At 41.8% G+C, this 17,534-nt stretch overlaps 1 protein-coding gene across 1 annotated transcript in view; it reads left to right on the forward strand.

Annotated features, from left to right (window-relative positions):
• The first annotated feature begins 12,538 nt into the window (after positions 1–12,538).
• Positions 12,539–17,534, forward strand: part of znrf3 (zinc and ring finger 3) — a 111,667-nt gene continuing 106,671 nt past the window's right edge. The window contains exon 1 of the mRNA XM_014170570.3: positions 12,539–13,115. Within this exon, the coding sequence (XP_014026045.2) occupies positions 12,885–13,115 (231 nt within the window). The 5' untranslated portion in view covers positions 12,539–12,884. The remainder of the gene's footprint in view (positions 13,116–17,534) is intronic.

Consider the following 17,534-nt stretch of genomic DNA (forward strand, 5'->3'; position numbering starts at 1 on the left):
GTAGCCAGCGGTCAAGGATGAGTTGATGAGCGAGGTGAGGAAGGGGAGAAGGTCTCCGGAAATGGTCTAGAGAAGAGAGGAGGGGATAGGGTGAAGTGGGCAGGTTGTTGGGCGGCCAGCCATCACAAGACGCGAGATTTCATCTGGAGAGAGAGGGGAGAAAGAGGTCAAAGCACAGGGTAGGGCAGTGTGAGCAGGACCAGCGGTGTCGTTTGACTTAGCAAACGAGGATCGGATATCGTCAACCTTCTTTTCAAAATGGTTGACGAAGTCATCCGCAGAGAGGGAGGAGGGGGGGGGAGGGGGAGGAGGATTCAGGAGGGAGGAGAAGGTAGCAAAGAGCTTCCTAGGGTTAGAGGCAGATGCTTGGAATTTAGAGTGGTAGAAAGTGGCTTTAGCAGCAGAGACAGAAGAGGAGAATGTAGAGAGGAGTGAGTGAAAGGATGCCAGGTCCGCAGGGAGGTGAGTTTTCCTCCATTTCCGCTCGGCTGCCCGGAGCCTTGTTCTGTGAGCTCGTAGTGAGTCGTCGAGCCACGGAGCAGGAGGGGAGGACCGAGCCGGCCTGGAGGATAGGGGACAGAGAAAATCAAAGGATGCAGAAAGGGAGGAGAGGAGGGTTGAGGAGGCAGAATCAGGAGATAGGTTGGAGAAGGTTTGAGCAGAGGGAAGAGATGATAGGATGGAAGAGGAGAGAGTAGCGGGAGAGAGAGAGCGAAGGTTGGGACGGCGCAATACCATCCGAGTAGGGGCAGAGTGAGAAGTGTTGGATGAGAGCAAGAGGGAAAAGGATACAAGGTAGTGGTCGGAGATTTGGAGGGGAGTTGCAATGAGATTAGTGGAAGAACAGCATCTAGTAAAGATGAGGTCAAGCGTATTGCCTGCCTTGTGAGTAGGGGGGGAAGGTGAGAGGGTGAGGTCAAAAGAGGAGAGGAGTGGAAAGAAGGAGGCAGAGAGGAATGAGTCAAAGGTAGACGTGGGGAGGTTAAAGTGTCCCAGAACTGTGAGAGGTGAGCCATCCTCAGGAAAGGAACTTATCAAGGCGTCAAGCTCATTGATGAACTCTCCAAGGGAACCTGGAGGGCGATAAATGATAAGGATGTTAAGCTTGAAAGGGCTGGTAACTGTGACAGCATGGAATTCAAATGAGGAGATAGAAAGATGGGTCAGGGGAGAAAGAGAGAATGTCCACTTGGGAGAGATGAGGATTCCAGTGCCACCACCCCGCTGGCTCGATGCTCTAGGGGTATGCGAGAACACGTGGGCAGACGAAGAGAGAGCAGTAGGAGTAGCAGTGTTATCTGTGGTAATCCATGTTTCCGTCAGCGCCAGGAAGTCTAGGGACTGGAGGGTAGCATAGGCTGAGATGAACTCAGCCTTGTTGGCTGCAGACCGGCAGTTCCAGAGGCTGCCGGAGACCTGGAACTCCACGTGGGTCGTGCGCTCTGGGACCACCAGGTTAGAGTGGCAGCGGCCACGCGGTGTGAAGCGTTTGTATGGCCTGTGCAGAGAGGAGAGAACAGGGATAGACAGACACATAGTTGACAAGCTACAGAAGTGTTGTTTCTTGTATTATTGTCTCCTGTGTCTTTAGAGAACTGTTTCACTTTGATATCCTTTTTCTTCTGTCCTGATTTTCTCTTTCTTTTCTTCTGTTAACTAGATATTCTTTGTTGTTCTTCGTTAGCTAGCTAGCTTCTTCCAAAAGAGTCCCTAGCAACTGCTTAGCAACTGGTAAACAATTCAGCTTGCTAAGATAACTATTTTTCATAAAATTGTAGTTATTTTTCAAAAGCCTATCTTCTTTGTTTGTTGCTTGTTTTTTCTCCTATTCAGTCTTCTTTTGCTTTTTTCCGATGTACTTCACTCTAAAAACCATGTAAATTTCAATATTTGTAACCAGGTTCTCCTCTAGGATTTCCCCTGTGCTTAGCTCCATTCCATTTCTTTTGTATCCTGAAAAACTCCCTAGGCCTTGATTACAATAATACCATAACATGGTTCAGCCACCCCTATGTTTGAAAATATGGAGAGCGGCACTCAGTAATGTGTTGGATTTGCCCCAAACAATACACTTTGTATTCAGGTGAAAAAGTGAATTGCTTTGCCAATTATTTTGCAGTATAACTTTAGTGCCTTGTTACAAACAGCAGTCATGTTTAGGAATATTTGTATTCTGTACAGGCTTCTTTCTTTTCACTCTGTCAATTAGGTTAGTATTGTGGAGTACCTACAATGTTGTTGATCCATCCTCAGTTCGCCTGTCACAGCCATTAAACTCTAACTGTTTTAAAGTGGAACTATATCATGACACAAGGCGAGACTCAGATGCAGACACAGGAGGCAGATGGTTGGAGTCTTACAATGTTGCCTACTCCAAAAGGAGTAGGCAAGAGAATGGCCATGGACAGGCAAAAAGTCAAAACCAGATCACAGTCCAGGAGGTACAGAGTGGCAGACAGGCTCCTGGTCAAGGCAGGCAGGTGGGTACAGAGTCCAGAAACAGGCAAGGGTCAAAACACTGGGGGAAAAAAAAAATCAGCGACACCTGGGGGGGGTGGAGACAATCACAAGGACAGGTGAAACAGATCAGGACGTGACAGAACTGACAGTGTTTTAACTACTTTGCAGATATGAAACAAACAGACAATCATAATATCAGAAAAACAAATCAAATTCCCAGTTTATGCTACAAAACCCAACTTCATTAGAGGTGTAAAAAATTGGTTATATTTGACTCAACATTCCATGACATACACAAAGGTATTGTTGGCAGAATAGATAGATGCAGTTCAATGCATGACTAATATAATTCACCAATACATTTCTTGGTGGTCCAAAAAAATATTGTTATCACAGCTGGCCTGGTACATTGTTTACTGCCTCCATTCGGTGTGCACTGTTTCAGTTTCAATTGCTCAATATTTTGGACAAGAACAGACAAATGTAACTAAGGCTGGGAATGTCAATACAATTAGACTAGCAAGGGCAAAGTCAGTCATAATGTGGCTGTCACAGGTGTAGCCGTGTTGAATAGACCAAATCGCAGCGGGTATGTGGATACTGATATTCTTTTAATGAAAACACACAAAGCATCCACAGGGAAAACAATAAACAGTACTCACGACAACAGGAACAGTTTTGCAGGCTAACAAACGCAGTGCAAAAACAACTACCCACAACCCAAAGAAAAACACACACTACTATATAGGACTCCCAATCAAAGGCAACTCAACACCCCTGCCTTCAATTGGGAGGCCAATCACCAACACAACACTTAACACACAATAACCCTGCCACGTCCTGACCAAAACTAATACAATTGCTCCCTCTACTGGTCAGGACGTGACAGTGGCTAATAGGCTAGTGTATCTATGTACACTGCCATTCAAAAGTTTGGGGTCACTTAGAAATGTCCTTGTTTTTGAAAGAAAAGCACATTTTTTGTCCATTAAAATAACATCAAATTGATCAGAAATACTGTGTAGACATTGTTCATGTTGTAAATGACTATTGTAGCTGGAAACAGCTGATTTTTAATGGAATATCTACATAGGCGTACAGAGGCCCATTATCAGCAACCATCACTCCTGTGTTCCAATGGCATGTTGTGTTAGCTAATCCAAGTTTATAATTTTAAAAGGCCAATTGATCATTAGAAAATCCTTTTGCAATTATGTTAGCACAGCTGAAAACTGTTGTTCTGATTAAAGAATTAATAAAACTGGCCTTCTTTAGACTAGTTGAGTATCTGGAGCATCAGCTTTTGTGGGTTCAATTACAGGCTCAAAATGGCCAGAAACAAAGAACTTTCTCCTGAAACTCGCAGTCTATTCTTGTTCTGAGAAATGAAGGCTATCCCATGCGAGAAATTGCCAAGAAACTGAAGATCTGGTACAACGCTGTGTACTACTCCCTTCACAGAACAGCACAAACTGGCTCTAACCAGAATAGAAAAAGGAGTGGGAGGCCCTGGTGCAAAACTGAGCAAGAGGACAAGTAAATTAGAGTGTCTAGTTTGAGAAACAGACGCCTCACAAGTCCTCAACTGGCAGTGTCATTAAATAGTACCCGCAAAACACCAGTCTCAACGTCAACAGTGAAGAGACAACTCCAGAGTTGCAAAGAAAATTCCATATCTCAGACTGGCCAATAAACATAAAAGATTAAGATGGGCAGAAGAACACAGACACTGGACAGAGGAACTCTGTCTAGAAGGCCAGCATCTGTTATTATATATTTATACTAAAACAAAAATATAAACGCAACAAGTGTTGATCCCATGTTTTATGAGCTGAAATAAAACATCCGAGAAATGTTCCATATGCACAAAAAGCAATTTTTTCCCAAACATCCCCACTTTTATAGGCAGAAAAATTACCCTATACTTCCACAGTGAGCTTGGGACAGTGCTATTTTTTTTTGGGGGGGGGGGGGGGGGGCTCTGTACTCCAGCACTTTGTATTTTAAATGATACATTGACTGAGGTTAAAGTGCAGAATGTCCCCATTCATTTGGAGGATATTTGTATCCATATCGGGGGAACCGTTAAGAAATTACATTACTTTTGGTACATGTTGGAGTCACTAACTTTCTCACTCATCATTATTGACGATTCATTCAGCACTATCGGTAATCATGGCAGCAGCTACATTCATTTAGAAGTGTTTAGAAACATATTCTATTCTTATTTACAATAACTCACAAATATCATATTTAGTTTATTTTAACCTCTATGGGACCCCTTCCTGTTCTCATCCCGTTAACGGGATTGATTTTGACAACAGCCAGTGGAAAATCAGAGCGACAAATTTAAAACAGCTAAAATCCATTTTCTCAAACAATCAACTATTTTACACCATTTTAAACATAAACTTCTCGTTAATCTAACCACATTGTCCGATTTCAAAAAGGCTTTACGGCGAAAGCATAAAATTAGATTATGTTAGGACATAAACTTCACAAGAAACACCACACAGCCATTTTCCAAGTAACTATCTGCATCACAAAAACCCAAAACACAGCTAAATGAAGCACTAACCTTTGACGATCTTCATCAGATGACACTCCTAGGACATTATGTTACACAACAAAAGTTCATATTTATATCCAAAAACAACATTTTACATTGGCGCGTAATGTTGAGAAATGTTTTCCCTCCAAACCTCCCGGTGAATGAGCACAATGAGCACACATAGTACGAAAATTCTCATCGTAAACATTGATCAATATAGAAGTGTTATGCACAGAATTATAGATACACTTCTCCTAAATGTAATCGCTTTGTCAGATTTCAAGAAAGGTTCACGGCGAAAGCACAATTTGCAATAATCTGAGTACAGCCCAGATGACACTAACAACTAGCAAACAGAAACCTGCCATCTTGGAGTCAATAAAACTAAGAAATTACGTTATAAATATTCACTTACCTTTGATTATCTTCATCAGAAGGCACTCCCAGGAATCCCAGCTCCACAATAAATGTTCGATAAAGTTCATATTTATTTTCAAATAATCCATTTTGTTCGCGCGTTAGGTTCACTATCCAAATCCGCTACGCGCGTGCTTACTTAGTCCAGACGAAAAGTCAAAAAAGTTATACTACAGTTTGTAGAAACATTTTTAAAAAAATGTACTGGCCCCCTCTGGGAATCAAACCCACAACCCTGGCCTTGCACACACCTTGCTGGTGTTGCAAACACCATGCTCTACCAACTGAGCTACAGGGAAGGCGTTTAACTTGGGTCAAACGTTTTGGGTAGCCTTCCACAAGCTTCCCACAATAAGTTTGGTGAATTTTGGCCCATTCCTCCTGACAGAGCTGGTGTAACTGAGTCAGGTTTGTAGGCCTCCTTGCTCGCACAAACTTTTTCTGTTATACCCACATATTTTCTATGAGATTGAGGTCAGGGCTTTGTGATGGCCACTCCAATACCTTGACTTTGTTGTCCTTAAGCCATATTGCAACAACTTTGGAAGTATGCTTGGGTCATTGTCCATTTGGAAGACGCATTTGCAACCAAGCTTTAACTTCCTGACTGATGTCTTGAGATGTTGCTTCAATATATCCACATAATTTTCCTGCCTCATGATGCCATCTATTTTGTGAAGTGCATCAGTCCCTCCTGCAGCAAAGCACCCCCACAACATGTTGCTGCCAGCCCCATGCTTCATGGTTGGGATGGTGTTCTTCAGTTTGCAAGACTCCCCCTTTTTCCTCCAAACATAACAATGATCATTATGGCCAAACAGTTCTATTTTTGTTTCATCAGACCAGAGGACATTTCTCCAAAAAGTACGATCTTTGTCCCCATGCGCAATTGCAAACCGTAGTCTGGCTTTTTTATGGTGGTTTTGGAGCAGTGGCCTCTTCCTTGCTGAGTGGCCTTTCAGGTTATGTCAATATAGGACTCGTTTTACTGTGGATTTAGATAGTTTTGTACCTGTTTCCTCCAGCATCTTCACAAGGTCCTTTGCTGTTGTTCTGGGATTGATTTGCACTTTTCGCACCAAAGTACATTAATCTCTAGGAGACAAAACACGTCTCTTTCCTGAGCAGTATGATGGCTGCGTGGTCCCATGGTGTTTATACTTGTGTACTATTGTTTGTACAGATGAACGTGGTACCTTCAGGTGTTTGGAATTTGCTACCAAGGATGAACCAGACTTGTGGAGGTCTACAATTTCTTTTCTGAGGTCTTGGCTGATTTCTTTTGATTTTCCCATGATGTCAAGCAGAGGCAGTGAGTTTGAAGGTAGGCCTTGAAATACATCCACAGGTACACCTCCAATTGACTCAAATGATGTAAATTTGCCATTCAGAAGCTTCTAAAGCTTCATTTTCTGGAACTTCCAAGCTGTTTAAAGGCACAGTCAACTTAGTGTATGTTAACTTCAGACCCACTAGAATTGTGAAACAGGGAATTATAAGTTAAATAATCTGTCTGTAAACAGTTGTTGGAAAAATGACTTGTGTCATGCACAAAGTAGATGTCCTAACCGACTTGCCAAACTATAGTTTGTTAACAAGAAATTTGTGGAGTGGCTGAAAAATGAGTTTTAATTACTCCAACCTAAGTGTATGTAAACTTCCGACTTCAACTGTATCTTTTTACATAGAAATAATCATAAGGATTATGGCTCTAGATTGCAGGAAAAAGCTGTTCTCCAATTTCCAGCCATTATTATAAGCCGTCCTCCCCTCAGCAGCTTCCACTACATTCATGGTGAAATCTTAAATAATAAATTGACATGTGACTGAAACGTGTCTCCATTGAGAGTACATGTAAATTAAATTGTAAATTCATGTAAATTCGATCTTCGTGCACTATACTTGGCCTTGTCTCAGAATGGTAAGTTGGTGGTTGAAGATGTCCCTCTAGGGATGTGGGGACTGTGCTTTGGCAAAGTGGGTGGGGTTATATCTTGCCTGTTTGGCCCTGTCCGGGGGTATCGTCGGACGGGGCCACAGTGTTTCCTGACCCCTCCTGTCTCAGCCTCCAGTATTTATTCTGCAGTAGTTTATGTGTCAGGGGGCTAGGGTCAGTCTGTTATATCTGGAGTATTTCTCCTGTCTTATCCTGTGTCCTGTGTGAATTTAAGTATGCTCTCTCTAATTCTCTCTCTCTTTTTCTCTCGGAGGACCTGAGCCCTAGGACCATGCCTCAGGACTACTTGGCCTGATGACTCCTTGCTGTCCCCAGTCCACCTGGTCGTGCTGCTGCTCCAGTTACAACTGTTCTGCCTGAGGCTATGGAACCCTGACCTGTTCACCGGACGTGCTACCTGTCCCAGACCTGCTGTTTTCATCTCTCTAGACACAGCAGGAGTGGTAGAGATACTCTGAATGATCAGCTATGAAAAGCCAACTGACATTTACTCCTGAGGTGCTGACCTGTTGCACCCTCTAAAACCACTGTGATTATCATTATTTGACCCTGCTGGTCATCTATGAACATTTGAACATCTTGGCCATGTTGTGTTATAATCTCCACCCGGCACAGCCAGAAGAGGACTGGGCACCCCTCATAGCCTGGTTCCTCTCTAGGTTTCTTCCTAGGTTCTGGCCTTTCTAGGGAGTTTTTCCTAGCCACCGTGCTTCTACACCTGCATTGCTAGCTGTTTGGGATTTTAGGCTGGGTTTCTGTACAGCACTTTGTGACATCAGCTGATGTAAGAAGGGCTTTATAAATACATTTTATTGATGAATTGATTGAATTGGGCATCATTGGCGAAAGTGGGCATGTAAGTAATCCATACCCAACCCTCCAGTAAATTGTGGTGAACTCACTTACAAGACTCAGTTTTGGATGAACCTGACTATATCAACAAAATAATATGCTATTTATACTTTGTAGTCAATTATGATACTTTTATACATTTTTCTGACATATCAATGCCACATAGGCCGTTTTTCAAAAGGAGAAGTTGGTTTTCAAGGGCAGTTGACCTTTAAAGACAGAGGAAGGGATTGATCTATACTGAACAAAAATATTAACGCAACATGTAAAGTGTTGGTCCCATGTTTCATGAGCTGAAATAAAAGATCCCAGAAATGTTCCATTTGCACAAAAAGCTTATTTCTCACAAATGTTGTGCACAAATTTGTTTACATCCCTGTTAGTGAGCATTTCTACTTTGCCAAGATAATCCATCCACCTGACAGGTGTGGCATATCAAGAAGCTGATTAAACAGTGTGATCATTACACAGGTGCACCTTGTGCTGGGGGCAATAAAAGGCCACTCTAAAATGTGCAGTTTTTTCAAACAACACTGTCTCAAGTTTTGAGGGAGAGTGCAATTGGCATGCTGACTGCGGGAATGTCCACCAGAGCTCTTGCCAGAGAATGTAATGTTAATTTCTCTACCATAAGCCGCCTCCAATGTTGTTTTCGAGAATTTGGCAGTACGTCTAACCAGCCTCACAACCGCAGACCAAGTGTAACCACGCCACCCAGGACCTCCACATCCGGCTTCTTCACCTGCGGGATCATCTGAGACCACCCACCCGGACAGCTGATTAAACTGAGGAGCATTTCTGTCTGTAGAAAGGCATTTTGTGGGGAAAGACTAATTCTGATTTGCTGGGCCTATGCCCTCCCAGTCCCACCCATGGCTGCATTCTGCCCAGTCATGTGAAATCCATAGACCTAATTTAATTTATTTTCTTGTATGAGCTCTAACGCTAGAAAATCGTTGGAGCGTTTGTATTTTTTATCAGTGTAGAAACAACCCCTAGACCCTATTCTAGACCATAGGCCCTACTCTGGGGTGGCAGGCAGCCTAGTGGTTAGAGAGTTGGACTAGGAACTGAAAGCTTGCAAGATCAAATCCCTGAGCTGACAAGGTTATCCCCGAGCTGACAAGGTTACCTGTTACATTTGTTCAGATCAACTTCAAGTTCCTTGCAGGTTAGCTAAGGGTTGCATCCCAATAATCTCCTCTCTCCTGAATTGTGCACTTGTTCACTCCCTTTCATTGACTTGGAAGGAAAATGGTGGTATGTATGGAAACTCCCTCTAGCCCATTCCAACACGAATCAAATGCTTTAAAATGTGTGGGGAGTAGTGAACGATTGCACACTTGGGACAAACCCAGGGGCTCATGTCATTGTGCTTGCAGGTCTTTTACAAACCAGCAGAGGGCAGGCTTAAGGTAAAAACTTAAATCTACCGTTATGAGAAGCAATATCTGCTGACTTGTAGACAAAGTAAGTTCCCCTTGTCTACTGGTTTATTGATAATGTTGTGTTTTGATGTCATTGTATTATACCTGTTCAAAAATGATAATGCTACACTGTAGCTTCATGTTTCTTCAACACCTAACCTCTATGGGAAAATAATCTCAATTTATTTGAAATAACTCAAGATGAGAGATGGCACCAACGGAATGTTATATTGTGTTGATCATGTATTGGCATCTTGCATTATTATTTATAATCAGTACTGTTTAGGAGAACATGTCCGATAACTGTGGTCAGTGGTGTATACAGTCAATGACAGACAGTGTTCGGAGTATATCAAAACAGTCTTTACAAATACTGACATTTGGGAAATCCCAGAAACATTTTTACATTTAACCAGGCAAGTCGGTCAAGAACAACTTCTTATTTACAATGACAGCCTACCCCAGCCAAACCAGGACAACACTTGGTCAATTGTGCACCACCCTATGGGACTCCCAATCACAGCCTGGATTTGAACCAGGGACTGTAGTGACACCTCTTGCACTGAGATGCTGTGCCTTAGACTGCAGCGCCACTCGGGAGCATCTGTGTAGTGTAGAGCTGCTATACCTTTAAAGATTCATAAAAATATTTTGATGGGTGCTCAAACAAACGGCACATCTTACGTTTGAAAGCTAAGTATTTAATAATTGAGTGATTTTGACCACTTCAGATGACAAGACTAGAAATAGCTAAAGATGACTTTGGTGTGTGTGTGTGTGTGTGTGTGTGTGTGTGTGTCCATCTGTGTGTTGCAGGACAGATAGTCCACAGATGTGGACTTGATCACAATCAATGGTGACATCACCAGGCAAAGGTGATCTGTAAATAATTGTCATGCTTGAGGTGGAAGAAGAAAAAAACATCTTAAAAATCAGCTTGCTAGCTTCAACTCCTTCGAATTTTTTTGCTCCTCTGCATTGCCGGCATTTGAATCAGAACATATGTTGACCAGAAAGCAGCTTTTTTTCCAAAGGCTGCTGCATTTTTGACCTAAAAAGGCCTCTAGTCTCCAACTCGTGCAGTTGGTTTTCATAATCACCCTGCTACTCAACTGACAGAGTTGTGAGATGAGACCTTGCTTCAGTTTTTTTTTTGTTACATCTAGCACTGTGGTAATAAGGATACCGTCTCATTAAGTAAGTTTTTACACTTAAAATCATGTCACTTGATGATAAAGCAATTTATCTATTTGCAGCTGAAATGAGATCAGTCAAGGATGCAAAAAGCTGTTTACAAGATAGGAGTAGATAATCAATGCAGTTATTATCAAATTAAATGTCACTTGATTGCAATTTCAAATCTGTTTCTATAATATCATACCAAGATATGTATGATAAATATTGTAGCCCATGTAGGCCTGCATTTTGTTAAATGCATTGAAAAAATAAAATGTTGCACAGAGGTCCTCTGATTCAGACACTGGAATTATACATAAGATCTGTCTGTTTCGAAACAAACCTCTCTTCCTCCCAGGCAAAGACTGTGTTCCAAATGGCACCATATCCCCTACATAGTGCACTACATTTGACCAGAGCCCTATGGGACTAGGAATAGGGAGCCATTTGGGACTTAGAATTGTGATCGAGGCTGTCTCCAGCACCCAGGCACTGCCATGTCCCATGCAGCACACAAACAAACGCCAGACATCTGTCTGGATAAAGGATTCAAGACAAGACATCAGACTGGTCCTCTGTCCAAACACCATTATATTATTCACGGCAATATTATTGTCTACTGAAAAAGAATCCATGTAACAATATACTTTATTTAATTCTTATTATATTTTTTACTAAATACACTATATTTATGTTTGTCCTCTATTTTTGTGTAATTGTTTGTGTTATGGTTTACAATAGTTTACTCACCTCAATCGTTCACAGTGTGTAAAAAATGTCACGCAAAACTCGAACCCTATACATGCCTAATATTGTGCATCAATCTCTCCTACACCAAAGTGATGATGTATTTCTGTTACAAATAACCCTTGATATGCTTTAAACACCTGTGACAGCTGTTTCTCTCAATTACTGAAAGTACGTGTAATTAGCCTGTCATACCTCAGTCTTAATAACAATTAGGGTAAGAACCCTTTGAAGATGAGAGGAATGCAGCTAGACAAAACACTGACATGGGTATTTGACCACTTGTAATGCATATTATGTTAATAATGCCAAAATAACACTTTATAATACTTTTCATAAATAAGCGTTGATGAACCATTTATAAAGGCCCTTATTCATGATTTGTATAAAGTGTTGGTTAAATTGTCCCTTTTATTTCTTAAACACGAACACGCGGCATGCTTCTTGAGCTATTCCTCAAAAACTACCGGCAACTACAGGCTGCGTAGTAACTTTTTCATCTCACAATAGGGGCAGATGTATCATTAATGTAACAAGTTACCATTAATGCCTAGTGACACAGATATATCAGAAATGAAATTGAAAAATTAGCCGGGTTAAATAATGAAGTGTTTTGAAGAGGTAATGATTATTTTAAGGTCGTTCCTATCTTCAAGGGCTTCAACCCTGAGCGAATGACCCCTTCTAAAAGACAGCGTTTATGAATATTTTAACCACGTTGGCTGTTAAATCTCTCGTCCATAGCTAAACTAAACCTCGATTAGGCTATGTCAACTCAAATTGATCCCGTTTGATAAATTGTCTGGCTTCAATTCGAGGCATACTTGTCGACCTATAGGCTCCTAAATATGAAGTGTTAACGATGAATGCGTCTTGCGTCCTTAACAGAATGCTGGCACTCGAAAGCGGGGAGTGGAAAGTAGAGGGTCAGGAAAATTGGTGGGTGGGGATAACCCTTTTCGAAGGAAAAAAAAACTAAAACAATCACGTGTTTGGAGATCAAAGGAGATCCGCTTTGTAGAGCTGGAGAGAGAGGGAGTGAGAAAGAGAGTGAGAGAGAGAAAGAGAGAGAGAGAGAGAGAGAGAGAGAGAGAGCAAGCAGGCAACGTAATTGACAAGGCTGCAATGGTGAAATAAACACTCTCGGCCAACGCACAGCTTTCGTTGCACAATTGCGAAAACACGGCGCTCTTTTGACGCATCGATCTTGCTTCAGATTCGATTTCCAGAATTTCAGCACCATCACCTAATCACGCTTGGAAATTATGTTCCGATCGGCGCATATCCAACCGGCAAGATGATGATTTTACCAAGGAGAAGGTTAGAGTGTGTAGCCGATTCGGTGGTCTTGGTGATCTTCGTGGTCACCACTTCTCTTGGAACGGTTTTCGCCAAGGATACGGCTTTTGTGGAAGTAGTGCTGTTTGAGTCAAGTCCAAATGGAGATTATACTACATACACGACGGGGTTGCAAGGACGATTCTCAAAGGCAGGAGCCACTATCAGCGCGGAGGGCGAGATCGTGCAAGTATGTAAAACTCAGTTAAGTTGTGGGAAGGACATATACAATATGTTGCTACGGCTCTGTTTGCTTATCAGTAGAGCCTGGGCGTTCATTCTACTTTGCTACTCTACTCTAAAACTTTATCGAAGGAGGGGGGGGTTGGGGGGGGGGGGGTTGAGTTGCACTGTGTGTTGTATGTGTGAGGATGGTACTAGCCTCCTATTGCTACCAAATGTGATTACAAGATGGCTTCTATCTTTTGGAACTCATTCACATGTACATTGCAGGTTCTTTTCGGGATAAAAGCTCAGATTCACCCAGAATCTGCCATGGCATATACATTCAATAACCTTTTTTTCACGGATTAGCATGGTTATTACACTTGTAAACGTTCCCAGGAAAATCATAGAAGTTGTTCATCATAACTTGATCAGAGTTACAACTGATAGATGGTTGGTCACAGTTCCATCAAATAGGATATTGTCTGGAAGTAATCAAGAAACGTTTTGTCAAATAACGTCTAATGATTTGATTCAGCAGTACGCCTATAGGTCATTTCGTTTCCAATTATGGATGGTTGTTTGTTTTCATTATTGACTTATTTTTGTATTATTAGTTCAACCAATATAACTAAACCTCCTACCTACTGTACCGCCACGCTGCGAAGATACATTATCAATCTTTCACACAGACAATTTCTTTGAAGTTGGCCTAGGCTAAGTGATTGTGTGTGGATATTTTGTAACAACAGAAAAATTGAACAAACTACCCCATATATTTTATTGTACCAGCTTGTTACTTAGTTTTGGTACGGCCTTTCTACATAACTACTTCACCAACCATTTAATGTTAGTAATCATTTCCGTAAGCACCACCCGCACGAGCAGCCTTCTAAATCCTTTGATGGCCCACCAAGCCCGCAGCCTTGTGGATGTTGGGCCACGCCACGGACCCCTCCAACCCCGCTGTAGCCTACCCTACATGAAACACGGGACGATGTGGTCTATTACTATCAGTCATGATTTGGAGAACTATCTCAGCCTAGTAGTGGTTTGCACTGCTACAGTAGCCTACACGTGACCATGATTAGCTAGAAAGGGTCTAATTTCAAAGATGACTCCAAGTATGACTATTAGTGGGCTAACCTACATGTTTAATGAAGTAGCAGTGTGAGGTGTTTGCTCATTACTCTTTATATATGACATACCTTATCCGGGTCTTGTTAGGATTGTTGCAGGAATCTATAATGATGTCTGTAACTCATTTATTACTGCTTTCTAACTCATGCAGTGAAATTACATTACGGAGCCACAAAGAATACACTTTCCTGAAGAGAACTTGAATGAATTGTGTGTGTGTGTGTGTGTGTGTGTGTGTGTGTACTCACAAGTGTGTTTTCATAAAAATAACAACCATTTGTCATATTTTGCTATGAAAGTAGCACATTGCGGGAAGACCATCAGGATCAAAGGAGAGAGAATATTTATCACTGAAATGGATCCTGTTTCTACACATATAGCATTTGTTGGCCATTTGGCTTGGCTTGCTAACCACACAGAAATGTGGGACCTCAACTTTACATTGAAAACGTCTATTTAGGTTTTCATTTCTTTGCTAACATAATGACCACTGTGTGGCAGCTTGTATTCTTTGTAAAGAGGAGGGACATTGTGTCCAGTACAGAAGGACAGAATCACCATGTCCAAACTGGTTCTGTTTCAGTAGTTGCTAATGGTTGTTTATGTGTTTTGTGAATGATTGACTAAGAGAGATGGCAACCTTAAGACTGCATTTTTGAATCGTTAAAGTAATGGCATTTCAAACCATAGAGGACTTGCTATTATGCCTTAGTAAGCCTTGTGTAATGAAACTAGGTAGGTGCTCATGCATGCTACCTTGTGTATGCATCAGACCTTATTATGTTTCTGTAATGATTACTTTGTACCCACAGGTATAATTCATTATGATGCAATTATAATTAGGGCTGTGAAGATACCAGTATTGGTCTTTTAAAAACCTGCTGTATGTAAAATATTGTTTGCTACAGCTTGTACAATCTATAAAATGTGACTTTGAATGGCAACATAATGATGTTTGTTTCCAACATTAGGATTGTTTTCCTATTGACGTTAAACCCGCTTTGTGTTATGTTTCCTTGATACTAATGAGTATCACAATACTATCATCCCAGTCCTAGTAATAATGAATTGTAAGACTTGTTATAACCATACCAAAATACATTCACTATTAACCCCTCTAGGCTGGGAATTGCCACGGACCTCACGATACGATATTATCATGATACTTAGGTGCTGATACGATATGTATTGTAATTCTCATGATTCAATACACTGAGTAAACCAAACATTAGTAATAACTTCCTAATATTGAGTTGTATGCCCCCCCCCCCCCCCCCCCCCCCCCCCACACACACACACACTTTTTTTGCCCTCAGAACAGCCTCAATTCCTTGGCATGGGCTCTACAAGGTATTGAAAGCGTTCCACAGGGATGCTGGCCCATGTTGACTCCAATGCTTCCCACAGTTGTGTCACATTGGCTGGATGTCCTTTGGGTGGTTGACCATTCTTTATACACACGGGAAACTGTTGAGCATGAAAAACCCAGCAGCGTTGCAGTACTTGACACAAACCGGTGCGCCTGGCACCTACTACCATACCCCGAATGAATGTCACACATACACAATTAATGTCTCAATTTAAAAATCCTTCGTTAACCTGTCTCCTCCCCTTCATCTACACTGATTTTTTTGTGGATTTAACAAGTGGCATCAATAAGGGATTATAGCTTTCACCCCCAAATCACTAGTCCCCTCCATGTATTTCCCACAATGCCCTCTCTCTTTAGCCACTCCACTTCGCCGCTGTTGGCTGTCTTTGTTTCAGCATTCTCCCAGTCAGTGTGAATGGAGGCCTTTACTTGGCACCGTCTGAGAGGTGGTTTACAGGGCCGAGTCGGCCAGGTTAGGAAGGCAGGCCTCAGTCAGTCCCAGCTGTTTGGCCCCTGGGGGTTTGCTCTACCTCTTATGTACAGTGGTCTCCAGACCTCAGTAGGTAGTGGTTGGTGTTAGGACTGGGGGGGCTTGGCATGGTTCCTGAGCAAAGTGGTTCAATAACCACTATGCTCTCCGCCTTACTCTCCTGCTCCCCAAAGCGAACACCCCCTGAGCTCTGCCTCATGAGTGGCGGGGCCAAAAATAATAAGTTAAGTCAATTTTCTATTTGCTCTGCACCGTTAAGGGGAAAGTGAGATGACTTGATGTGGATGAGACGCCAGAGTCCAGAACGATCAGCTTATCCCTCCCTCTCTCTTTCTCCCTCCCAGCCAGGCCAGTTCCCAGGTCCCTGATTGCCTACAATTTGACTACATAGTAGGGAGGTATCAATGTCTCTTTAAATCACCCTCAGTCAGGGAGTGAAATTATATGGGGTATTCTCTCTGCAGGTGGAGCCGGTCCCCTCCCCATCTACCCTGTGACTGACTACCTGCCGTTAGAATGTGGAACGTAGAATTAGAACATAGAATGTAGATTTTAGAACACTGAATATAATACCAGTGGATGCTTCTGAGGGGAGGTCAGCTCATAGTAATGCCTGGAATGGTATCAACCACATGGAAACCATACCATTCCAGCCTTTATTATGAGCCGTCCTCCCCGCAGCAGCCTCCACTGATAAATACAAATTGCCGGCCTCAAGTTCAACTGGTGTGATGTGTTGTGAAAGAAAATAAAGAATGGGTCTACTGTAGCCACAGCCTTAGATATAATACAACATGCATACATTATTGTCACTTCATGTTTTGTCTTTGCCGTTTTTAGTCATTTGTGACGGCTGTCTTCATTGTCAATGAATACGTTGTGTGGGTTTGAGTGTGGCACCATTTACAGTGAAATTATACAGTGAAATTATTGACCCTCTTGATAAAGATGAACAAAAAAAGACTGTATAGAAAAAATACCAGTACTGATCTACATTATATTGTAATTTTCCAACTCTCCACTCCAAACGTCTTGGAGACAGTACATAGGATTCTAATTGACACCATGGCTAAATCCATAATATGCCTAACTGTAGTTTTTGTGTTTTAATCAACTTAAATCTGAACAAAAAAATATTATGCTCATGATCATTGAATATTATGGCTATCAACACACTATCCCTGTGTGTGTCACTGAAAACTCGTCTTAATAGGATCATACTGGGCTTTTGGAACAACAGGGATTTATTGTTAAAAATACAGAATAGCAACGTCTACTCATAACATATTTGAAAACCAATGGTTTGGGGTATAAATATACACTATAGTCTACAATATTATGCAAATGTAGTATTTATCATATTGAACAATGTTTCTTTATTGCTGTTTACATTCTATATAGAGGGAGTGCTTTTTGTGCTACTGTACCCTTTAAGCCCACCT

Source organism: Salmo salar, chromosome 24 (assembly GCF_965601325.2).
Source record: "Salmo salar chromosome 24, fSalSal1, whole genome shotgun sequence".
In the NCBI taxonomy this organism is placed as follows: Eukaryota; Metazoa; Chordata; class Actinopteri; order Salmoniformes; family Salmonidae; genus Salmo; species Salmo salar.